The 26,766-nt window shown below is 39.8% G+C and overlaps 1 protein-coding gene across 2 annotated transcripts in view; it reads left to right on the top strand.

The window, feature by feature from the left end:
- The window catches only part of gde1 (glycerophosphodiester phosphodiesterase 1), a 53,944-nt gene extending 27,780 nt beyond the window's left edge, over positions 1–26,164 (top strand). For both annotated transcript variants that reach the window (XM_048551741.2, XM_048551740.2), the window contains exons 2-6: positions 2,922–3,097; positions 5,877–5,982; positions 15,349–15,441; positions 15,631–15,839; positions 22,348–26,164. In XM_048551741.2, coding sequence (XP_048407698.1) covers positions 2,922–3,097; positions 5,877–5,982; positions 15,349–15,441; positions 15,631–15,839; positions 22,348–22,495 — 732 coding nt within the window. In that variant the 3' untranslated portion in view covers positions 22,496–26,164. The remainder of the gene's footprint in view (positions 1–2,921; positions 3,098–5,876; positions 5,983–15,348; positions 15,442–15,630; positions 15,840–22,347) is intronic.
- The last annotated feature ends 602 nt before the right edge of the window (positions 26,165–26,766 follow it).

Below are 26,766 nucleotides of genomic sequence, written 5' to 3'. Positions count from 1 at the left end.
GACCTTCCCCACCACAGGCATCAGACTGACTGGCCTGTAATTTCCGGGATCATCCCTGGTGCCTTCCTTAAACAAGGGAAAGACATTGCCTAATCTCCAGTTCTCTGGAACCTCGCCTGTGGTCAAAGAGGATATGTAGATATCTGCTAATGGCCCAGCTATTTCTTCCCTTGCCCCTTGCACTAACCTAGAATAGATCTCATCTGCTCCTGGAGAGCTGTCTACCTCAATGCAATTTAGGATACCCAAAGCTTTCTCCTTCAATATATTGATATTCTTTAAGGTTCTTTTGAATATTTGTAGCTTGGGTTGTGGATGAGTTTGTTGGTATGCTCACCAAGCTGGCTGGTTATCGTACATACGTTTCGTCACTGTGCCAGGTAACATGATCGCAGCCTCTGATGAAGTGATGTAGTTCTACTCTGCTTGGAATATATATGATCTAGTCCATAAGTTGGGTTGTATCATTTCCAATTTGTTCTGGATTTGTATATGGGATTTAATTCCACATGTTTGTTGATTGCACTACGTGTTGAAAACCAGGCCTCTAGGAATTCCTGTGGTTGGCTTGAGCTAAGGTGGACCAGATCATATAAATGTCATACTAACCCCTGTACGATAACCAGCCAGCTCGGTGAGCATGCCATCAACTTCATCCGCAACCCAAGCTACACATCTTCACAAGAACCTTAAGAATGTCACCCAACCTGAAACATTAACTCTGATTTCTCTCCACACATGCTGCCAGACCTGCTGAGTCTGTAATAGCAATTTCTATTTTTGTACCCCATTATTACAGTCTTATTGTGCTTACATACGATCTCCCTACATATGCTTCTGAATTTCTCTCTGACTGTTGAGGTGGGGCTGTAGTACAATCCCATCAAGGTGATACTTATTTCTAATTTCAACCCATATATTTTCAGAATTTTAATATCTTCTGTAGTTACAGCAGTAATATTTAGTGTAAAAAAAATTTGGTAGATGTGTTCAACTTGTCAGACACACATCAGTTACTTCAGTTGCTTGGTGGCTAGTCTTTCCTTGCTTACGTAAACATTGAAAGCCAGTGGATGAAGAATATTTTTAGAACAGTGGAAGCTAGTTTCTTATAAAATCGTAGTGTGGAAACAGACCCTTCAGTCTACCCGATCTGTGCTGACCAGACATCCAAATCTGACCTAGTCTGATTTACCAGCATTTGGCCCATATCCCTCTTAAACTCTTCCAATCTATATACCATCCAGATGGCTTTAAATGTAGCAATTGTATCCACCTCTACCACTTCCTTTAGCAGCTCATTCTATACATGCATCACCCTCTGCATGAAAAGGTTACCTCTTCAATCCTTTGCACATCTTTGCTCTCTCACCTTAAAACTATGCCCTCTTGTTTAGGACTCCCCAAACTCTAGGAAAAAATTGATGGCTCATCACCTTATCTTGGTAAACAATATATTAAGTGGTTACCAGGATTTGACAGGAATGTGCATATAAAGTTACAACTGGGTCAACCATGATCTTAATAAATGGCAGAATTAGATTCAAGGCCTGAATGTCCAGCTGCTGCTCCTTGTTCTTCTGTATCTTTCAGTGCTGCTAATAATTGTTACAGTACTGAGGAGAAGTCTTGTTAGTAGCTCTATTGATCTGTTTTAAAGAAATATTAAAGGATCTTGAGCCTCCAAAATGTTTCAGCTTGAAACCATTTTGATTATTTTGACTCTCCACATTTACTGCTTTCTTACTCGGGAAAGCTTTTTTAAAGTTTTGTGGTTTAACCAATACCCAGCATCGCAGAGTTGCATTTCTCATCAGTTCCAATGTAAAAAAGCACCCAACAATTCTTTCCTGCAAGGAAAGAGTATCCCAAAAGTTGGCTTACAGCACAACAAAAAAATTGGTACACAAATAAAATTAACAGGTTCTTTTAACTTGTTAAATTTCCTGTAATCAGTGAAGTTTCTGGTAGGAACCTTCTGAATCTCCTTGTCTTCAGCAGGTCCTTATATGCAGTAATAATCTGCATTTATATAGTATTTTTAATATAGTTAAAACATCCCAAGGCCTTGGGGACAGAAAATGGCACCTAACCAAAGGAGGAGATGATCAGACAGATCTTTTAATGTTTGGTAACTGAAAACTTGATGTGTAATAGAATTTTAAAGAATGTCTTGAGAGACACCACCTTCAGTGGATTGCTTGGTAGAAACTTGAGAGCGCTTTGTGTACGTTATTACAACACCTTAATTCCTACAACTGTCGGTTGTTAAAACTGGCACTGAGTGTGATGTGGGTTTTCAGTTAGTTCACATCCATGCAGCTCTGGAAAATCACATCTCTTTGCCTGTGTTGATTCAGTTGATCCTAACTATCTCAGCCGTATTATTCTTTGACCTTGGATACTGAAGGGAAAAATTGCCAGAACAAGACGGCAACCAGTACTGGATATGTTTGTGCAGTTGGTGAGCAAGGAAGAGGATTGGGTTTAATTATGTAACTCATTGTTAGTTAACAACGAGAATATCAACTTCTATTTATGTTCTTTAATTTACACAAACAAAGCCCCAAGATATGTTCTGGATTATGGAGTTGTTATCAGAGAAAATGTACACTGAGCCAGAGCAAAGACAATAAAAGGACTGGCCATGAGATGGATTTAAATAAAATGAAAAAAATTTCTACAGTTCCGTTTAAAATATTTTCGGGTAAGTTACTAGAATGCTTAGTCTATACTCAAGTCACTGCATTATATCCTCTGTTCTATCAGGAGAATAATCAATATTATCGAGCTTTTTTCATGACAGTCTAAGTTAAATCAGCATTATGTAGTGCCAGCGTTACAGTGAGGTGTTCTGTCAAGCTACAGTGCACATAAGCTGATGAATCCTTTGAGACGTCCTGTTCTCGCTCCTCATTTAGGCTGCTGAAAATAACGCTACTGGTGTGGAGCTGGATCTCGAGTTCACTTCAGATGGTTTCCCTATTCTGATGCACGATCGTACTGTGGACCGCACAACTGATGGTATCGGTTCTCTTGATCACTTAACTTTCGAAGATGTCCGAAAACTTAACCCGGCAGCCAAGCACAGACTGCAGTATGTAATCAGAATGTATCCCATGCTGATTATAGTAGTAAAACAACCTTTTCAAATTTTTTGCGATGGAATCTCAAATTGATAAGAATTAGACCACATTTTTCAGTGTATTGTTATTTCAGAAGTGTTGCAGCCCTGTGGTTCCCCTGTTCAAGAAGGGGAGTAGAGACAACCCTGGTAATTATAGACCAGTGAGCCTTACCTCAGTTGTTGGTAAGGTGTTGGAAAAGGTTATAAGGGATAGGATTTATAATCATCTAGAAAAGAATAAATTGATTAGGGATAGTCAGCACGGTTTTGTGAAGGGAAGGTCTTGCCTCACAAACCTTATTGAGTTCTTTGAGAAGGTGACCAAACAGGTAGATGAGAGTAAAGCGGTTGATGTGGTGTATATGGATTTCAGCAAGGCGCTCGATAAGGTTCCCCACAATAGGCTATTGTACAAAATGCGGAGGAATGGAATTGTGGGAGATATAGCAGTTTGGATCGGAAAGTGGCTTGCTGAAAGAAGACAGAGGGTGATAGTTGATGGGAAATGTTCACCCTGGAGACCAGTTACTAGTGGTGTACCGCAAGGGTCGGTGTTGGGTCCACTGCTGTTTGTCATTTTTATAAATGACCTGGATGAGGGCGTAGAAGGATGGGTTAGTAAATTAGCAGATGACACTAAGGTCGGTGGAGTTGTGGATAGTGACGAAGGATGCTGTAGTTTGCAGAGAGACATAGATAAGCTGCAGAGCTGGGCTGAGAGGTGGCAAATGGAGTTTAATGTGGACAAGTGTGAGGTGATGCACTTTGGTAGGAGTAACCAGAAGGCAAAGTACAGGGCTGATGGTAAGATTCTTAGCAGTGCAGCTGAGCAGAGAGATCTCGGTGTCCATGTACACAGCTCCTTGAAAGTTGCCACCCAGGTTGTAGGGCTGTTAAGAAGGCATACAGTGTTTTAGCTTTTATTAATAGAGGGATCAAGTTCCGGAACCAAGAGGTTATGGTGAAGCTGTACAAAACTCTGGTGCGGCCGCCCTTGGAGTATTGTGTTTAGTTCTGGTCACCGCATTATAAGAAGGATGTGGAAGCTTTGGAAAGGGTGCAGAGGAGATTTACTAGGATGTTGGCTGGTATGGAGGGAAGGTCTTACGAGGAAAGGCTGAGGGACTTGAGGCTGTTTTCATTAGAGAGAAGAAGGTTGTGAGGTGTCTTAATTGAAACATATAAAATAATCAGAGGATTAGATAGGGTGGATAGGGAGAGCCTTTTTCCGAGGATGGTGACGGTGAGCACGAGGGGGCATAGCTTTAAGTTGAGGGGTGAAAGATATAGGACAGATGTCAGAGGTAGTTTCTTTACTCAGAGAGTAGTAAGGGAATGGAACGCTTTGCCTGCAACGGTAGTAGATTCACCAACTTTAGGTACATTTAAGTCGTCATTGGACAAGCATGTGGACGTACATGGAATAGTTTAGGTTAGATGGGCTTGAGATCGGTATGACAGGTCGGCACAGCATCGAGGGCCGAAGGGCCTGTACTGTGCTGTAATGTTCTATATGTTCAGCCAGCTATGCTTTGAAAACTGCACTGGCATTTTGTGCAACCTGATCAATTCCTTCTTTTGGGTTCTAACTTTATTCTTTGCAGTACCTTTGAATTGTAATACCTTGGAGAACTACAGTAGGGCATATGGTTATCAATTTTTTTTTCTGGACTCATTCAGTCGCAGTCTGATAACGATGTGGTTGATTGCAATACAATCAGTATCTACTTTGCAATGGCTCCATTATCTTATAGGTCCAAAGGTATCTTCTCACTTTCCAGATAAGGGCTGTGTGAGAACATCTTAATAAGGTTTTCATTCACGTAATGGGTTTGACATTGTGTGCCGCATAGTTCCGTGAAATTTAGATACGTCTTAAATGCCATCCAGGATCCTTTGAGCACTCTGGGAACCTCCGAAGACTGACTTCAGAGCACTGTGCTACAGCTAAGTCGCAACGCATTTAAAATGTGGTTGACAGATGAAACTGTCTCAATCTACTCATTGCATTACAAAAACATCCAGAAAGAACATTTTACATTTCTGGAAGAAACCTTTCAACATATGATAGAGCCTAATTTGTGTGTCTCTGTTTCTTGCCTCTTCTATGGTTGTCTTATGTGAAAATATATAATACTTGTATTCCGGTTTGCTGCTCAGCTGTATGGCTAACTATAATGTGCTGTATGAATAGACCAGATAATTGGTCTGTGAGAAACAGCAGAGATTTTTATTTCTAATTAATTTTTGAACCAAGTAGTTTAAAAAACCCAAAGAGCTGTAGATGCTGTAAAGCAGAAATTGCTGGAAAAACTCAGCAGGTCTAGCAGCATCTGTGGAGAGGAATCGGAGTTAACGTTTTGAGTCTGAGGAATCGTCACTCGACTGGAAATGTTAACTCTGATTTCTCTCCACAGGAGCTCCCATGTCTGCTGAGCTTTTCTAACAATTTCTGTTTTTGCTTCTGATTTAGAAATAACCTTGATATTCATCAATTAATTTTAACTGTTTTTCATTGTTTCTTGTTCATACGTTTCATTGTTCAGTTGTGCAGGAAACTACAATCGTACAATGTTTAAAACTCATTGTAAATATTTATGCTGTTTTCATAAACATTTTCATTTTAAAACAATGTAATTTGTTTTTTTAATTTTTACAATTCAGTTTTTGTAATTGAACTTAATTAATTTCAATATTTATTTCTTAAACCCTCAATATCTAATATGATTTGCATTTCTGTTCTATGTAGCAAATACTTTCCAAATGAGAAAGTCCCAACCTTGGAGGAAGCTATTGTTGAAAGTCTCAAAGGCAATATGACCATTTACTTTGATGTCAAAGGTCATGCAATGCAGGTACAATATATTTTTTGATTCATGTAAAATACAAACATGGTTTTGAGTGAACAATCCATTTGAATCTGTGAGGAGCAATGCCAGTTTGATTTAAGATGATGTTGTCCTTGTTAATGCCAATATTAATCATATTCTGGAGCACCACAAAGTAAATAAGTCCTAACTGAATATGTTTTTGAGTGGATGTTGATGGAGTAATTTAAAAGACCACTAATGTTGTGCAGAACTGCTTTGAGGAATATTTTTACCTTGAAGTGTTTTGCAACAAAGATGTGACATGCAATTCTCATAGTCACGTGTATAATTTTAAAAAATGAATTATTCTCTTCAAGTTTTGCATGACATTGACACTTTCTGTTAAATGCGTTTCACTTCACCCAAATATTCTGAAACGTTCAGTCAGCTTTTCTTCCACTTTTCTCTTCAAGGTCATCTATTAGATATCTTACTTTTATTTATTCGTGGACTATGGATATTGCATGAACGACTGCAGTCTCTTTGTTTCGATCTCTAGTCAACAGGTGCTCCTGGTTTCTGGATCAATTATACCACAACCTTCCACTGCATTTGCTTGACTGGCCAATTCCATATGATGAACTGATATCAGAACTGATATACCTGGTTATACCTGGGAAAGGCTCAGAGAGGAGCGCTGAAAGTGACCTAATGGAGATTGTAACATTATGAAAGAATTATTGGAGTAAATAGAAGGAAATGGTTTATTTATGGAAAAGTCCAAAACTAAAAGGCGGCACGGCGGCTCAGTGGCTAGCACCACAGCCTCTCAACGCCAGGGACACGGGTTCAATTCCAGTCTCGGGTAACTGTCTGTGCGGAGTTTGCACATTCTCCCCGTGTCTGCGTGGGTTTCCTCTGGGCGCTCTGGTTTCCTCCCACAGTCCAAAGATGTGCAAGCTAGGTGGATTGGCTGTGCTAAATTGCCCGTAGTGTTCATGGGTGTGTGGGTTATAGGAGGATGGGTCTGGGTGGGATGCTCCAAAGGGTGGTGTGAACTTGTTGGGCTGAAGGGCCTGTTTCCACAGTGTAGGGAATCTAATCTAAGGGTTATTTATAGAAGGCATTCATGATTAAATCCAGTGAGAAATTTTTGAGACACCGCATTATCCCAAGGATATGGTACTCCTTATTATAAGGAGTTGTTTAGGTGATACCTTAGTCACGTTTAAACTGATGACAAGCACACGGAAGAGTGAGAGAGAAATAGAGGAAGATGTGGATAAGTTTTAGTGAAGCTGGCTGATGTGGACTTAAGTGCCAACAAAGCCTATTTGGATGGGATGACAAATTGCTATGCTCATCTGCAGGCTTCCCATCCCTTGCACCTTCATTTCCAGAATTTCCATTATTTTCCTCCCCCTCTCTCTCTCTCCTCTTTTCTCCCCCTCTCTCTCCTCTTTTCTCCCCCCCCCCCCTCTCTCTCTCTCTCTCTCTCTCCTCTTTTCTCCCTCTCCCTCTCCCCCTCTCTCTGCCTCTCCCCCCCCCGCCCCCGCCCCCACTTCTCTCTCCACCTTTTGTGTTGTACCTCAGTGAAATAATTTGTGTTAGCTTCTGTAAGCAGAGGTTCTGCTGTACTTCTGTCAATCTTGTGAATGCTTGTCTGGCATCAAATTAAGAATGACTCAGATTTCTCAAACTGAACAGCTCAAAATTAAAAACAGGAAGTGTCAAATCCAGTATGACGTTTTTTTTAAACTGAAGAGAAGAGTAAAACATTGGATTTCATACTGTTGAGAAAGATGGAGACGAGCAAGTGGAACAGGGAAGATCAGGGAATGGTTAGAGGGTGAGGGAGATCCTAGAACAAAAAGCACAGAGATGATAATGATTGTGGAGGAGGCTTGAGGCCTTTTGTGACAATGGGCATCATGGCGGCTGTAAAGTATCATCAGTTTGAATAATGATATTTTGATTTAGTAGCGTAAGTTTCTATTCGACTTTTTGTGTGAGTCTCAGTTTTATGCCTAGCAAAACGCTGTTTTAATTTACTTAGATTTTTTTCTTTTGTGTTTATTTTGGACCCCTTGGAAGAGCCAAAGGGGGCTTTTATTTAAATCCCATACTGTCCCTATCTCTGGTGTGCTTGATGGGGTCAGTAAGAGAGAGTTTTGTATTTGGTTAAAATGAGTAGAAAAGCACTTTCCTCTGGATTTTGAAACCTAAGTTGTCCCTGTGCTGGGAGCATTCCATGGGAGCGAGCAGAGGATTTTCGAGTTTCCTTTGCTTTTGAACGAACCAGGGAATATTTATTTTACTATCAACCCCTTGCTTGGAGGGGGCAGAGTCAAGAGGGTTTTTATTTTTGTTTATTCATTGATTTTTTTGATTGTCTAGATTTAAAGATACATTCTTTTTAAGAGTCAAGGAAATTATTCCTTCTGGTTAGATAGGGTAGAGGAAATTTTACTCTGTATTTTATCAGTGCTATCCCCACCCCAGGAGTTGTCTAATGGGTGTAGTGTTGGTAAGGTTGGGCGGTACAGGGGTTCACATTTTTATTTCTGTCCTGAGTTTAAAAGAGCAGAGGAGGCTAGAGCATGGATCCAGAGTGAATGTTAATAGCAGAACAAAAGCCAACTTCAAGTGAAAACCGAAAGATGTAAACAAGATGTGGTCTCTGGGGAGAATACTTAGTGTGTCAGAGAACAGATTACATGTCTGAAGATATTGAACTCAATGTTGAGTCCAGAAGGATATAAAGTTGCTTAAACAGAAAATGAGGTGCTGTTCTTCCAGTTGTAATAGGATTTACTAGAATATTGCAGCAGGCCGAGAAAAGAAATGTGAGCATGACAGAAAGATGGTGGGTTGAAATTGCAAGTGACTGTTAAGTTGGGGTAGTTCTTGTGGACAGAGTTGTTCACATGATAGACTGGATGGCTATGTTAGGCCTCCCTGAGTGGAGGAGGCTGCATTGCAAGCAAAGAATATCGGAAATTAGATGGGAAGAAGCTGTGGCAGGAAGATCGCCAGAGCAGATGAGGTCATTGACAGTTCTTGAAATAATGGCTTTGTGTTCAGCTGTGGAGTCATGGTCAGGGGAAATGGGAAGAAGTGTCAGAGTTGGCGCTCATCCTCCACGAGCTAAGAACATAGAAATCCTTCTTGGGCCATTCGGTGCATGAACCAGATTATTAAAACCCCTTTTTGATCCTCTGCTGGAATATAAACTAGATTTTACCTCTAAACCATATTTCTCATTTGCAATTCTAACATCCCTACGTTAGTACCTTTTGCTTTTTTTAAATTCACTTGTGGGACATGGGTGTTGCTGGTTGGGCCGGCATTTGTTGCACCCTTCAGCTGTTACAGCCTGTGTGCTGTAGGTAGATCCAAAAGGACATTATGGAAAGAATTCCAGGATTTTATTATTTCCAACATAGTGAGTGGCTTGGAAGGGTAACTTGTAGGTGGTTGTGTTCCCATGTATCTGTTGCCCTTGTCCTTCGAGATGGAAATGTTCATGGGTTTGGGAGATGCTGCCAAAGGATTTTTGACAAATTTCTGCAGTGCTTTGTATAGATAGAGAGGGCTTTCAATTTTGTGCTATCATATTGTCATTTCTGCATTCTGCAATGTCTTTCCTGTCACCTTTCATCTCGGATCCTCCCTCCAATCCCAATTTATCTGGAATGGAGCACTCGTAATCTATCCTGCACTAAATCCTTACTCACTGACCTGAGTACTCTTATTACATTTAAATTTATTGATCTCGTAAAACTCGTCAATGATCATGCACCCATCTCATGTCTGCAACTTACTGCAGTTTTGTATCTCATTTTACGGTCGTCTTTCAAAACTGACCTTCTGTACATCACAGATAACAAAGTGTGGAGCTGGATGAACACAGCAGGCCAAGCAGCATCTCAGGAGCACAAAAGCTGATGTTTCGGGCCTAGACCTTCATCAGAGGAGGGTCTAGGCCCGAAACGTCAGCTTTTGTGCTCCTGAGATGCTGCTTGGCCTGCTGTGTTCATCCAGCTCCACACTTTGTTATCTTGGATTCTTCAGCATCTGCAGTTCCCGTTATCTTCTGTACATCACAGTTTCGTTTCAAGGTGATCAAGGTTTTAGTTACAGTGGGCCTCTCCTCTGGACCTCTGTCCCTAATTTTTGTGTTTGTTTCTCTTTCCCACTTGGAATGCAATTGTGATGAGAATTGAGAAGTCTCCTTTTTTAAATTAGATGTGTAGATATTGAAAGAATGGCTATTAATGGGGCTGACGTGCAATGACAGAACATGGCCATATTAATATTATAATGGCTTGTTCTGGACTCTGAGCAATGCTGACTGGGAAGATCACCAGACATCAAAGATAATAGCGTACATCCAGAGTATATTTCTCAACTATTGCAAAATATCAATGATTTGCACGTTCTGATATCTTAATCTCACTTATTTTTCTATCTCTTTTCAGTTCCTGGTTTCTTTTAGATTTTTTTTTTACGTGGATCTACTGTAAATAAAAACACATCTATTGGCTGTTGATTAATCGGATGTTAATTGACCAATGCTATACACAAATTGGCTGCTGTAGTTGCTTACCTAACAGCAGCTCTATTTTAAAAGTATTTCATTATCAAGGCCATTCTTTGGAGGACGCAGAACAGATTTACGGGAAAGGTACTAGGAATGTGGTCCTTCAATTGTGTGGAAAGTTTAGAGAAGCTGGGGAGTATGGAATGTTAAGGGAAGATTTAAGAGTGCAAATGATGGGCAAAGGAGAAACAGTTTCTAGAAGTAGCTGAGTTAAAGTAATTGCTAAAAGACCCAAAGGCAAGCTGACGAGACATTTACTACAACAGGTTATAATCTGGAATGTGCTGTGTGAAAGAGCTCTGCAAGTACTTGTGTCAAATTTCAGTGGATAACTGAATTGATGTTTGCAAGCCAGTAAAAGTGCGCAACTTTGGAAAAGGGCCTGTTTGGACAATTTTTTTCGCAAAGCCAACGTGGCTGTAATCAACCAAATGGTGTTGTTTTTATTTTTTGTTATTCTGTGATTTGGAATATAGAAGCAGGGGTAGGTCACTTCATCCCTGGAGTCTGTTTTGCTATTCAGTATGTTGATCATAGGCTGATCCAACCCAGCTGTATCCACCAGCCTTGGCTACAGAGCCTGTAGTTTTCTTGTCCAGCAAAAAAAAAATCCATCTTGACTATGGTAACTGAAATGACAGTTTAAATATGATCATACTGTATTTCTCCTCTGTGTGTGAAAAGTATTTCTAATGTTTTCTAGCATTTCTAGAACTTCACTTTAGAATGCTGTTATTTGAACACTTGCTTTCAGCTCCTCAGTTGAAAAAATGCAGCCCAGGAGACTGCGAAATAAGATAAGAACCCAACGTGTTAGTAATGAAGTAGATGGCGTGAATAGAAGACTGGCTGACTGGCAACATGCAGAGAGTAGGCATGTAGGATTTTTTCACAAGATGGCTGCTGATGGCTGTGGAGGTCCACTGAGCTCAGTTTTGTAACTGCAACCGTTCAAGCTATAAATTAATCTGCACAAAGGAACTGAGGGAATTGTTGATAAGTTTGCAGATGATACAAAGGTTGGTGGAGGGACAGGTAATGTTGAGGAGGAAGGAGGCTGCAGAAGGACTTGGGCAGACCATGAGAGTAGGCAAAGTAGCTGGAATACAATGTGGTTATGTTCTTTAGTAGGAATTTTGGTGATATTGAATACAGACACGTTTTAAACCCTGTTTCTTTTGACTTTCAAAGTCGCTGACTACATCACAAATGTTTTACCTCCCTTTTTCTGATATGAATCTGAACCATCCTAAGTGTATACTTGGGTTCCCATCTCCAGCCATCCCCAGAAAACCTCATCAAAGGAACTAGCAAAAGCCCCCATGAGGGTATTTGTCCCAGCTCTGCCCATCAGGCTTGTACAGGTCCCACCTTTCCAGAAACAGTCCCAGTGTGTCAACAACCTAAAGCCTTTTCTGCTACATAATTTCTGATCTGTCATTTGTCTAATCTATCCTCTTATTTCTGATTTCACTAGCATGTAGCAATGGAAGTAATCCTGAGGTTACTGTGTTTGACGTCCTGTATTTTCATTTCCTGTATTCAACTTTTAGGTCCTCCTCACTTTGTTTACTTATGCTATTAGTGTCTAGATGTCCCATGACCTCTGGCTGTTCACCCTCCTCCTCCAGAATGTCGTCAGTTTCCTGAAACTTCTCCTCGACATCCCTGACCCTGATGTCACTGGGGAGGCAACACACTGTCATGCATTATACTATCATGGTTTCATGTCTGTGTCTACAGAAATACCTGACTGTGAGCCTTACTATTGAATCCCTTATCACTTCGGTGTGCTGCTCATTCCCCCCACCTCTTCTGTGCAGCAAAACCACCCATGGTTCCATGGAACTAACTAATGGTGCTTTCGCCTGAGAGGCCATTCCTCCCACAAAAGTATCCAAAATGGTATCTGTTCGATATGCGATGGCCAAAGGGGATGCTTGCACTTCCGTGCTGAGCCATTTACTTTGTCTTATGGTGACCCATTCCGTTTCTGCACGTTGCTAAACATGCTATCCATGACATTCTCAGCTTTGCAGTGAATCCATCCACAACTCTAACTCCAAAAAGCGGTGAGCCAATAACTGCAATTAGACGTACTTCTTGCACATCTGAAGCATGCCTTATTTCCCACTTCTGTGCAAGAGGAGAATACATGGGTCTGAGGTCTCCTGTGATGACATCTCTCTAGATTAATCTAGTTACTCCCTTTAGGAGAATTTATTTAAGCTAGAGACTTGCTTTCATTTCAAACGCTTAGATTAAAATCGAAAATCCACTTGTAGGAACGACTAAGACCGCAAGAGCCTCAGCCTTGGAGTAAAGGGATGACCTTTTAGAACTGAGATGGGAAGGAATTTCTTCAGCCAGAGCATGGTGAACCTGTAGAACTCATTGACACAGAGGTTGTGGAGGCTGAATCTTTGAGTGTATTTAAAACCGACATAGATTCTTGACTAGTAATGGGATCAAGGGTTGTGAGGAGAAGGCAGAAAAATGAGTTTGAGGAACATATCAACCATCGTCAAATGATGGAGCAGATTCAGTGGGTCAAGTAGCCTAATTAGAACACAGAACAATACAGCGCAGAACAGGCCCTTCAGCCCTCGATGTTGCGCCAACCTGTGAACTAATCTAAGCCCATCCCCCTATACTATCCCATCATCATCCATATGCTTATCCAAGGACTGTTTAAATGCCCCTAATGTGGCTGAGTTAACTACATTGGCAGGCAGAGCATTCCATGTCCTTCCCACTCTGAGGAAAGAACCTGCCTCTGACATCTGTCTTAAATCTATCACCCCTCAATCACCCCCTAATTATACTCCCATGTCCTACGGTTTTTTGGAAAAGGTTAATCTCTCTTTCCACTGTGTTCCTTTGAAAGTTCTGACTGCCCCTTAATTTTTCATATTGCTGGAAATACAAGCATAGTTGATGTAATCTTTTCTCCTTATCTAACAGTGGGAGCTTTAGTAATGTTTTGGTAAATCTGCACCTAAACTGCTCGGCTATTCCAAATGTAGTCTAAACAGGGCTTGGGAATAGTTGTGATAATATTTTCCACTATTTGTGCTCTAACATTTTAAAACTCTGAAACAGCTTTTTGTGGGGTTTTATTTGTATTTGACTGATTTGTCTACATAAACCCCTACATCTGTCTACGTCTTCACTGTTTGTAGCTTTTCTTCATGTAAATAAGTGTGACTATATGAAATTCTAAGGAATGTTCTAAGATACAAAAGATGTGAAAAGTTCTGTATTAATGAAAGTTAATTTTTTTTTCTCAGCCCACCCTTACAACCAAACTTTCTGACACCCATCCTAATCTCTTCCTCTAGGGTTCGACATTCAACCCCTTCCCTATTCTTATAGCTCTCATCTCCAAAGCACCTTGGGACATTTTGTGTTAAAGGCGATATGAGGATTTGGCTTAAGCACTGAAGACGAGGGAAGAAAGCTTCAAATGGATACAGGAAGTTCTGTTTTTCAGATGTTGTGAAATGTTTTGTTCTGTCGTCAGTCCTGATCAAGTTATGTCTGACAGTTGCAGTTTGTGGACAATCAGGCACAAAAATGGAATGGTCACACAGACATATAACACACACATAGGTGGCTATATTTTTCTTGATCACTTGAGGGATGTGGGGATTGCTGACCGGGTCAACATTTATTGACTATCCTTAGTTGCCTTTGACAATGTGAGCTTTATTCTGGAGTTGCTGCAGTCCATGTGTGGTAGGTAGACCCACAATGCTGTTAGGGAAGAAATTCCAGGACTTTTGACCCAGCAACACTGAAGATACGCTGATATATTTCCGAGTCAGGATGGTGAGTGGCTTGGAGGGGAACTTGCAGTTCATGGTGTATCTAATGTATCTGCTGCTGCTGCCTTCTTGGATGGTAGTGGTCATGGGGTTGGAAAATGCTTTGGGTGATAAAGGAAATGGATGTTTGTCGATGTGGTGCCAATAAAGCGGGCTGCTTTGTCCTGGATGGTGTCTGCCTTCAGGATGGGTGCAGCTCCACCAAACCAGGCAAGTGGGGAGTATTCTATCTCACTCCTGAATTATGCCTTGTAGATTGTGAACAGTCTTTCAGGAGTCAGGTGAGTTACTTGCAGGATTCCTAGCCTTTGACCTACTTGTATAGGCACTGTAATTATATATCTGATGCAGTTCAGTTTCTAGTCAATGGTAAGCACCGCCCACCAACCCCCAACGTCAGTAAGTTGATAATGGGCTTTCAGTGCTGTTAACACCACTGAATGTTGAGCATTCGTGGTGCCATTATCTCTTATTGGAGCTGGTCACAGTGTGGTGCAAATGTCATTGGCACATTTCAGCCCAAACCTGGAAATTGTCCAGGTCTTGCTGCATTTGAACATAGGCTGCTTCAGTATCTGAAGAGTTCTGAAAGGTTCTCTACATCCCCACTTCTGAATTTACAATAGAGGGAATGTCATTGATGAAACATCTGAGGATGGTTGGGCCTAGAACACTACACTGACGAACTCCCCTGCAGAGATGTTCTGAAGCTGAGATGACTGACTTCCAAGAACCATGGCCATCTTCCAATGTGCCAGGTATGACTTTAACTAGTGGAGAGTTTCTCACCTGATTCCCATTGATTTAAGTTTTTGCAAGGTCCCCTCAATGCTGTTCTCAGTCAAATGCAACCTTGATGTCACAGACATAAATTGCATCATTTATCATTAGTGTTGTCTTAGTTGTATTTAAGCTTTGATTAAAAAGTGTGTGTATATATGTATGGCATGCATTTTTGATTTTAACCGGTTTGTTTTTCAGGCTTCTGCAGCCTTGAAAAAGATGTATCAGGAATATCCTGAACTGTACACCAAAAGCATTGTGTGTTCTTTTGATCCACTGGTCATTTTCAAGGTATTAAAACGCTTTAAACTCCATCAAAGGCACATAGTTTTTATTCTGTAATTCTGCATGGAAATGGTATAAGTATTAAGGAAAATTTAATGAAAAATGTTAGAATACAATTGCTACTTTGGTGATTTTATGTGCAAGATAAAACAAAATGTTTATTTTCATATTTATTTCATTCATGTGCCATTGAAGATGAAACAAGTTGACAAGAATGTAGCAACTGCGCTCTCACATCGACCTTGGAGGCTAAGTTTCTATGGGAATGGTAAACCAAAATTTCACGACTATAGGCACTACTGGTACATGTTGCTGGATATCATTTTGGACTGGTCCCTTCATGCTTTTTTGTGGAAATTCTTTGGTATTTCTGCATTTTTAATGCAGAAAAATTTCATATCAGTGTAAGTATTAAATATCTTACTCTGGTTTTTAAAAATTGTTCAGTGGTTCATTGAGTTTGAGTACCATTCAGAGAGATTCTGAATTCAAGCTCAGTCATAATGGAATTAAAATCTCTTCAATTACTAATGTTGTGTTAGCCAATGTGCAATAAATTGGGCATAAATTTTCACTTGATTCTTAAAATATCAAGCCAGCCTTAATTCGGGAAAAGTAAGTGTGAAATTGGTTATTTGGTTTCAGGAGCGGCTAAGTAGGTGATAGAAAATTTGAAGAGGTGGAAAAGAAGTCTCTGCTGAAGTTTGGAAGAAGTGACATTGTTGGAGCAGAGTGAGAGGATCTTTGCTTTGGCTGTGCTACTTGCCTTATGAAAACCTGATCCTGGCACTTTGAGCCAGAAAGAAAGTGGGGGGAAGATTTTTGGACAGGAAACTGAGAGGTATGGGTTTGCCAGAGGTAACTCCTGTTCCTACTGGCCCAAAGTCATTTTAGTAAAGGTATCTAATCCTGGGGATCTGTTTCTTTTTTTCCTTCCTTTACCTGTCAGATTCTCAAGGCAGACTTTTGAGTTTGAAAATAAAAAATTGTAAAAATGAAGGCAGCTTTCTTAAGGAAGAACGTTCCTGTTGAGAACAGTTTCATTGCCTGCTAACTTCTGTTTCAAATTGGAAGTGGATAACCATCCCCAACTCTCTTATGGGGAAAGGTAAATATTGCTGAGTGATCCCAGCTGTCTTATTATTCACTGCAGTTCTCTACTGTTTGAGTGACAGGCATGACTCATGAGTCCTAGACAGCACAGAATAATGCCAGTCATTTCTGCTGTGGTTAACCAATATCTGACTGCACTAACCCTATTTTCCATCTCTTTGCCCATAGCTCAGGAAGCCATGGCAATGCAAGTGAATTCTAAATACTAGTTAAATGCTTTGAGATTTTTTTTGATTCAACCGCCATTTCAGGAAGTGAGTTCCAGACTCGCACCATCGTTTGCGGGTGCCATTCCCCTCAATTCCCCAAGGCTCTCTACCACTTAGCTTAAATCTGTGCCTTCTGATTATTGATGCTTCTGCTAATTGAAGAAGTGCCTTCTTATTCAGCCAATTTGTGTCTCTCAATCTTGTACATCACCATCAGGTCCATCTCAACCTTTGATACTCCAAGGAAAATACTCCCATCTTACTCATTGTTTCCTGATAGCTCAGACCTTCCAGTCCTAGCAGCATGAGGCTGAATTTCATGTACCACCTTAAGGGGAGATGGTGGCTTAATAAAAATGTGACTGGGTCAGTAATCCGGAGCCCAGGTTAATACTCATGGGTTCACATCTATCTTGAAGGCATTTGAATTTAATTTTCAGAAACTGGAATTATAAAGCTAGCCTAATGTTGATCATGTAACCACTTTTGATTGTCCCAAAAAAACTCATCTGGTTCCCTAATGACCTTGGGGAATTAAATCTGCTACCTTATTCAGTCCTCCTATATGTAACTCCAGACCAACAGCAATATATTTGACTCTTAACTGCCCATGGGTTAATTAGGGATGGGCTTTGAACTGAATGAAAAACACTGATTGGACACTTGAGTAACCTGCTTCTTACATTTCAGTGCAAACACCTTTACTTGGTAGCCATCTCAGTAAAGAAGATCATCAGCTTGGACACTATCTGTTAGAGCTTTGGCTTCAGGTGGGAAGAATCCTTACTTGATGGCCGAGTGATATTAATACTGGACTGTCAATTGAGAGACCCAGATCATGTTCTGGCAAAATAAAAACCAAAAGAACTGCAGATGCTGTAAATCAGGAACAAAAACAAAGTTGCTGGAAAAGCTCCGCAGGTCTGGCAGAGTCTGTGGAGGAGAAAACAGTTAGTATTTCGGGTCCAGTCACCCTTCCTCAAAACCTGGCAACTCAGGTTCAAATTCCCGCCACAGCAGATGGTGAAATTTGAATCCAATAAATATCTAGAATTAAGAGTCTAATGATGACCATGAATCCATTGTCGATTGTTGGGAAAAATCCATCTGGTTCTCTAATATCCTTGTGGGTAAGGAAACTGCCATCCCTATCTGGTCTGGCTTACATGTGACTCCAGACCCACAGCAACATGGTTGACTCTCAACTGGCTTGTGGGTGTGGGCAGTTGGGGATGGGCAATGATTGCTGCCGTCATCCTTTGAATATTTAAAAAAAAGACAATCTCCAGAACAAGGAAACATTGACCAGTTAATTATTATACTTGCAAATTGGATTACTAAATCTGTTGCAGGGTTGATTATGTTCAAGTATTCTGTAACAACAGTGTCAACCTCTAAGTTAATCTCAGTCTAAAGACACCTCATTTACTTTCCTCTGATCATTTAACAAGTGATAAATGTAGATTTGTATTTAGGAGAATAACAATCTCCTAATGGTACCTTAGCAGTGCATCTCATCTCAAATGAGGAATAATATTTCATCTTGTTCTTGAATGCTACTTATACCAGCATGAAGTTACAGAGCTTTAGAAACTTCTGCTTATTTGTGCAACTGCATTCTGACTAGAGAGACAGTAGACTCTACAGTCTGATCTTCCAGGTAAAGCTGTTTTATTAGTTGCATAATGGACATAACCTGCCCAGCAGTGGATGTACCTATTCTGGTCTAGTTCGCAGTCTGATAGCTAGCCAAATGTGTTAGATGACCAGGCTTTCCTGGTTTGATAGTTCTTGGTCGGGAGAACTAATTGTAGAGCTTTGTAGAGCAAATGTGACCTGCAAGGGTGATGCTTCCATCATTGAAGAAAAATAAGGAAAAATTAATTGGCTGTCAGTCAAATCCGCAGCATTTGAAAATGTTGGTGCATCCAGCATGAAAAATGGGACATAACTGCCCCTTTATCTTACAAGCAAAGCTCGTAGCTTTTGTCCTGAGCCATGTGAAGATGTGCCACTCTTTGTAATGTACTGAATGGATGGACCTAACACTTCACATTTAATCAGAGAGAGATTTGTGCAAGTTAGATCTGGGCGATGCATCACAGCTTTTGGCTGTGTATCTGAATTGGCTATAATGCTGATGGGTCCTTCCCCTTGGTTTGGTCATTTTTTTGGGGGGGCAAGAATTCCTCTGATCTGAGTTCTAAGGGAAAGCATAGCCTGAAAATCCTTATCCAGTCCATGACTGCCATGCATTTGGTCAATTACCCAGTATCACCTTCTCAATTAGATATATTCCTGGCTGAAAAATATGAAATGGTGTAAGGTAATGAGGATTGAGTGGTCCAAGGGGCAATAGAGGAGATTTTAGAAGAGAAACATGGGATGTGATCTTGTACCCTGGATTCAACTGCTTTGTATTCCAACCTTCATTGTCAATACCTGGCTCATTGTCATCTACATGGAAGCAATTTGCTCCCACTAACACTTTGCTGTTTATCATTGTCTTGTGCCTGTTTGCTGTGTGAGAATGAGGGTATACTGAGGAAGAGGTACCACGACTCAAGATGTATTAAGTCAGCTATTGTAGTTGAGGAAGCTGCTGGCTGTAATGTTGATTTGTAAAATAATACAAACTGAAGATTAACCTACAGAATGTCCTACCTCTCAGCTTTACTGTGCCACCTTCAAAAACTCTTTGGCCCGTATCTCATAGAAGCTGATGTCTCCTGTATTGCCTATGCCCTCTCTGGTCACTTGTTCTTGTCAGGTGTGATTTGCAGTTTTCTCCTGAAAAATGATTGAGTGCATTAGGTAACTGATGACATTTGGGGGTTTGGCCCTATGTAGCGTTGGACATCCAGATTAGCAGATCTGGTGGTACCATTCTGTTAAAGTGGAGGGAGTGGCTAATAAAGATTAATGCAAGTTTTCTTAGTAGAATAAATGCACCACACAGTGCAAGGAACAAAGCCCATTAATGGCAGAACTTGTGATATTAGTGAGGAGAATTTAGACAATGAATTGTCAGAGTCTTAGTAATATTGCCCAAGAAAGAGAAGTAATTGTGCCTTAATACCTCGACTGAGCTCATCACATCATTGAATCTATTCCATGCACTGGTTTGTAGTTACAAGGATGAGAGAGAGGTGACACTCAGTGCCACTGTCATCTTTATCTCCTCATTTTTCTGTACATCTTCCTGATCTTTTATGTCATGGATACTCAGGTTTTCTTTTCTGTGCATTTTATCCAGGAATATCTCAAGTTCGTCCTCCTGTTTCTTATTCACTTTGTATTGTTTGCTTCCTTCTTTGGATCTCTCTGCCTGCTGTTCCCTTAAACAGCCATAAAATCTCTTGTAAAAGATATGTAGATGTGTCAAAACTCCGCCACTTTCTTACAGCTTCAAATGCTTTCTGTTGGCAATTTAATTGAATGTTGATATTTTTTAAAGGCTTCATCTGAAGTTTTCTTCTCCTGCCTTGGATGAACTGCTGTGTTACACAGAAACAGTACATGGAGCTTTGAATTGCGTGCTGGAAGGATTGGACCTGTGGACACAACTGACCACAGACTTGGGAGGCCTTACTATATTTTTATCAGCATCTTGCATTACTTGATAATTATTATTCTGTATCTTCAACTATCGGACTCTGAAATGACCTCTTACATTTGTTTCTTCGAATTCTCTTGCCTTCTGAAAGCTAATTGTTTTTAAGTGCCTTGGCTATCAAAATTATAATAAGACTTCATAGATTGTGATCTGTCAGTCACTCCTCACCAAGCTGAACTCTCAGCTCTAATTGTGCACAGTTTCTCAAAATAATTTGCTTTGTACATGATTGGAAATTTGGTTTTAAAATTAATACTTTTAAAAGGTTCTTCTTGGACCTCTTCATTCAGGCATCATAGGGGCAATGGATAGTCAAGGATTAGACTTCATGAGATCAGTGTTAAAATATTTGCCTTTTGATATTAGGTCAGCTTTAGTAGGATATTAGAACATGTTAGCATGTTCAGGTATCTGGCCCTGTGGGAACCAAATTTCAAATTTGGTTTAATCTGCAAGAAACTGCCTCCTATGCATAATTTTTTTTGAAGTTTGTTTTTGGTAATTAATAACTAAGTTAAAATGAGTATTTATAATCTATTAATTACTTTAATGAATTAATAATTACGTGGCAGCTGAGAAAAGAGTAGTTAGCTATTTCTCTTGGGCAATTTAGACGAGAGATTTGCTCAGAAAATCACCAGAATGATGTGAAAACCAAGTTTATGAAGATGCTTTGCATTGGTAAAAGCCAGCATTTCTTGAATATGGTAGATTCCCAGGTGATCTATTGAAGAAAATCGTTAGAGGGAAATCCAAACCAAGGGAGCAAATGTGCTTGTATTTGGGCATGCTGTCAGCAAATACCTTGTCCATCCCTTAAAAACAGGCAGCTGAGATGGGGGTCAGTTGAAAATTTCAAAATTGCGATTGATTGGTTTATGTTCATTGCAACTGTTCATGAATAGAGAACCAAAGTGGGTAAATTGAGTTAGGATGTAGATCTACACTGACTTTCTTGTACTCCAGAACAAATTTGCTTGATTGTGAGGTCTGCTTCTTTTCAGCTATATGCAAGCAAATTTGAAACCTTTTGCTGACTTAAGTATGCACTTTGTCAAAAGCTCTTGATCATTCAGTGTTTCTCATCATGAGGCCAACTTATTAGATTATGCCAGAGTCACTATTTGGTTCAGATACTTTCACGCTTTCTCGTAGTTGCATAATGGTTTGACACTTGTTTTTATGATCGACTTGTGTTTGGCCACTGGTCAAATTTCTTTAACGAAGATTGCTAGATGAAATAAATACCCTGCCCCATTCTACCCACTCCCTCCCCCATAGACAGTGTTTAAGATATTGTCTGTGCACTTGTGTGGTAGTGGCATTAAAAATATGGTGTGAAAGCATCTGCTAGCTTGCATTATTGCAAGAAACACTTGTTCATTTTAGCAACTTTAAGGTATTGAAGCTTCCCAAAGTGCTTCCAAAAATGTGGTTGCAAGTACATTGGAATTAGAAACAAGAGTAGTCCATTTGGCTTTTTAAGCCAGTTCTGCCATTCAGTATGATCGTGGCCAGTTGTAGTCTCAACCACACTCGTGTCCATACTCTATAATGAACGATTCCCTTGTCTGTCAAAAATCTAACAAACTCATCCTTGAATAAATCCAGTGATGCAGTGTCGTTTTCCTTTTAGGGAAGAGATTTCCATTTACTGCCCTCAGGGAAAAGATTTTCCTAAATGTGCCTTTAAAGGGAGAATAAGTTTTAAACTCAGTTCCAATCAACAATGTACAGAACTGTGGAGAACGGTCTTGTGACACAGTGGTAGTGTCCTACTTCTGGACAGGGAAGCCTGGGTTCAAGCCTAGAGGCATATGATAACATGTCTAAATAGACTAATTATGAAATGTCTAGAACTGTGGAGAGGAGGAAGACGCTGGAAAAATGTTTAGGGAAAGTGAAATGAATAAATTTGCTGCTTTTAAGAAGTGAAATCAATCTATATAACTCTCCAATTTTCACTTTCTGCAGGGACTACATTCGGTTCTGGGCTGAAAGAGGGGTTGAAGTGGTTGCCTGGACTGTAAATTACTCAGATGAAAAACAATACTATGAAAAAATCCTCCATTGTATTTACATTACTGACAGCCTTATCGAAAAATGTTCACCTGCTTCCTAACTTAGCTCCTGAGATTTCTGTATAAACTCGCATATGTAGTGCTACTGAACTAACTGTTTGATGTCTTTATTAAACAAGGTGTGCTAGTCTCTTGGATTTTTTTGTATTTTGATATTCGGTAAGGAGACTGGTTTTACCAAATCAAAACCTAATCTATAATGTAAATAATTGTGCAATTAAACGTGCAGTATAATGCTAGCATCAAATAAGTGCAGCAAAATGCTAAAGTGATGTACATGTTAAAGGCACAGATTTGCTGGGGAATGCAGTGTTCTTTTCCAGTTTCAGAAGATACTGTCTTGTTTATTTATGGATGAAAGCATGTTCAGATGCTGCAAATATTAAGTATGTATAAAATAAAATGCACACAAGGTGAAGTAATTCCTCCCCCCTGTCCCCACTCTGCTCGTCAGTGGCTTACATTTGACTTTCCGTACTCCAGGATTCTTCTCCACATCAAGATAATGCTACTGTTCTCTTGACCGTGCTGTGTCACTCATATTCTAAGGTTATGTTTTCTAGCGCAGTGCCCATCCCTACTCACTAGCTTCTGCTTTCCCAGCTTTAATTTGTGCTGGATCCTCTGCAAAAATCCAGCTTCTCCTTGACTGAATTCTGATTCTTTTAGTGACTACAATGTCACACTACACTAGATAATTTTGATTCCAGTATCTGATCTGCTTCTGAGGCTCCTTTACAAGAAACATTTCACTATGTTGAAGTAGACCATTGCCCCTCCATTTTTGACATTTCTGCAGCCATTGATCACCCAGTTACTTGCTGTACTCAATGTTTGATGCTGTTGTTACAAGTAAAACCTTCACTTTCCAACTATGGTTGATTGCCTTGTAAACCTTCCCCTATCCGTTACCTCGTCAAATTCAAAGGGCAGACTTGATCTTGAGCTTGCTGTCCAACTCTTATTCGTTGCTAGACCTTGCTGGACTACACCAATTTTTGTCAGGTCCTTCTGTACCAAAGCTGTTGTTTGCACCATGTTTTTTCTGTTAAGTAAAGGTTATTAAATTCTTTTCTGTATCACTAACTGCCTTCTTAAACCATCCCTGACTTTTCATTTCCTTCTATACTCGTTGGTATAATCGCCATCATGGACTTTTTTGCCACTAAGATTCAGACACTCTCTTTGTCTGCTTTGCTGCATTATCCCTTTCTCCAAAACCATGAAACTGAGATTCCCCCTTGTTCTAGTCCTGAACTTACTTGTTTACTTGTTCCTGCTCTATTTCTGGTCAAACTAGCACAGAGCACTATATGAAATTCATGCAGTGTCCTCTCAACCATACTCATCTTTAGCTGATAGCCATTCTGTTTTCCTTCCCAGCTCCTGTGCTACTTAATAATGTTTCTCTATCAGGCATTGACCTCTCTCGTTAACATTAAACCCTTGCTGTTACCCTTGTCCCCTCTGACAGACTGCCATTCAGTATGAACAATTTCTCAATCTCTGTAGGGTTTGATCCAGCTGCCTACACCACACCGCAACCCCATCCCCGGCCTTTCTTCTGTTGTGTAGTTGAATGAAACTGCCTTTGCCTACCCCATTTTGGCTACGTTATGTCCAATTGCCAGAATCAACACTGGTCCTTCTAGTTTTCATCACTAAGCTGCCTCAAGTGACTGTTTCCAATTTGATGCTTTTTTTTGACAGCCAGTCCCACCTTGCCACCACCTCTCAATCCATCCATTGCCTTTGTGTTTTCAGCTCAATTAACCAACATCCAGCTTCAATCACCAGAAAATGTTGGGAACACAAGGCAATTGATTTTAGACTTTCGTTTGCAAGTTTCATCTCTGTGTAAAGACCCTATTTCAACCTTCTTTGATCATCTCTCTTTATTTTTGTGCCAGATTTTGTCTGACTAGGGCACTAAAGACTTTCTGATGTTTTAGTATGTTTAAAGATACCATTATAAATGCAATCCATTTTAATCAAGTCATTCATAAAATGAAATGCAGAACTGAGTAATAATGAAGTTTTCCCAGTGTCATGAAGTATGCTCGAGGCCGACTGAGTTGTGAAAGATTATTTTGTTTAATTGTTAAAAGGATAAGACTCAATTTCACATCAACTTCTAAAAAAAATACAAAACACAGATCATAAATTGTGTACACAAATCAAGGAGGTTATATCTTAAAATGTTGTTACTTTTCCAAAGTTGCCCACTTCCCACAAAGCCATCCACTCAGTAAAATAGTGATGATAATTTCTGGGAATGTTACGGAGAGAATCCACTTGAGAGTGGGCTTTGTATCCAGAGAGATTAGCACCATTTAAATCTCAACATTAGCAAAACCAAATAAGAGTAAGAGTCTGAATTGAAATCTGATGTGAAAAGATGCAGTCGATTTGAATCTAGCAGATCTGGTAGGCTGTGGGACTTCAAAATAACTCATTGTGACTGTCTTAACATTGCATGAATTTTATGGACCATTGTAATTGTGCTGTTGTTGTTTTAAATGTTATTTCATCTGCAGCTGGTGAGGTCTGCATGGAAGTTTATGGGAATCCCCTGCTTGAAGTTCTGTATTGTAAATTTCAACCTCTACCTGAGCAAGTTAGTCACTGTGTATTTCACCAAGTGTAAGCAACAGTGAAAATTGTTCATTTGTCAGGTCAGGAGGAGCAGTACTCCAAAGCCTTACACAGAAAGCTGTAACAATCCCCACCTACAGGCTGCCCTTTGGTGCTGCTCAGTGTCAGAATGTTATCTCCTGGAAACTGTTTTCACCTGTTTCAGTGGGCAGCTGTTGATGAGCTGAGTTAAAATACACTAATGTCCATCTTAGGCCAACCAAAGCATCTTGCATTACCGGCCCGAAACCTGCTTAGCTAGTAAAATCAGCCTCATTGAATTGCTCCTTTGGTCTTATTCCTCAGTTCTGTGCTTCAAACTGTTGGAATTGTGTTTAGCATTATTTTAAATAGCATTATTATAAAGCCACATTCCACTGCTATTTTTTTGGTATTGTGACCAAAAGGGGAAAAGTGAATGTTTGCTGAAGTTGATTAGACTCTCTGAATAGTCAATTGAACAGTACAAAGTTGCTTGGGGATAGTTCTATTTTGCTGATTTTTTTTTCTCTAATTGAGTTTATAATCAGAGGGATAAATACACCAAATAAATATTTGCTGATCTGTAAATTTTCTACCTCTGTGGGAAAAAATAGTTGAAAGTTCAGGTTCCTTTTTTAAATATTGAAGAATCATAGCAAGCATTTGATTGGAAATCTGAGCTTTCGGGACAGTTGCAGTTTTTTGATAGTAAATTTTATGTGCTAAATGAAGGTTGAATTATTTGCCATTGACAGTTTACATTGTACTGTACTATCTTGTAGCAATCTTGATGTTATTCATTGGGAGAATTTTATTTTAAAAATATGCAATTTTCCAGTGTTGTTAAAGTTTCCTCAGGGTTTAGTTTTAAATTGTAAAATTATTTCTGAAAAAAAGCACAAATTATGCCTACTTTAATTGCTTAATGAATGCATGTTGTTAGTTTCTGAGCAGTCTAACTCTTTGAACACTTGTATGTTATCTAATTGTACAAGATAATACCTTATGAAGTGTATTATTGGGGGTATCTAATCTGTTATTTTATGGGCTGTGTAATAAAAATGTTCACTAATTGTTACTGCTGTTTCAAGAAATGGAAGGTTTACGTTGACTTTATTGAATCTGATTTATTTTTTAGGGAAAATTTGTCCAGTTTGTTCAATAAACTCAGAAGGGAATATAGAGTGCATTAAAATCTCAGGATGGAAAATACAGACTGATTTCTAGGAACCTTAAAAAAAAAATCTAAGATACGTAATAGTGAATAAACTGCATTATTGTCACGCTGTCATACTAAAAGTTGGGAAACCACACCCCCACTCCTTCTCCCCAGTAGGTATTGTTCTCTCCCATAGACTACACCTGTCTTGCTTGGAACCCTGTATTAGAGGTAGGTTTCTGATCCTGTTATAGTGCTGAAACAGCTTTTGCCCTTCCATACTAAAAACGGTCTTCACTTACAGGATCGGTATCCCTCTATTCCCTTCCTATTCATGTATTTATCCAGGTATTTCTTGAGTGTTGGTATTGTGTCTGCTTCCAACATCTCCGCTGGCAACACATTCCAGGCACTCACCACCCTTTGTGTGAAAACGTGCATCACACATCTCTTTTCAACATTTCCCCCCCCACCTCCATACTTTCCACTCTATCAATGCCATTCACAATCTTTTAAAATTCCATCAAATTGTCCCTC

This window comes from Stegostoma tigrinum, chromosome 23 (genome assembly GCF_030684315.1).
Source record: "Stegostoma tigrinum isolate sSteTig4 chromosome 23, sSteTig4.hap1, whole genome shotgun sequence".
NCBI classification, from domain to species: domain Eukaryota; kingdom Metazoa; phylum Chordata; class Chondrichthyes; order Orectolobiformes; family Stegostomatidae; genus Stegostoma; species Stegostoma tigrinum.
This window is presented reverse-complemented; position numbering and strand designations above follow the sequence as displayed.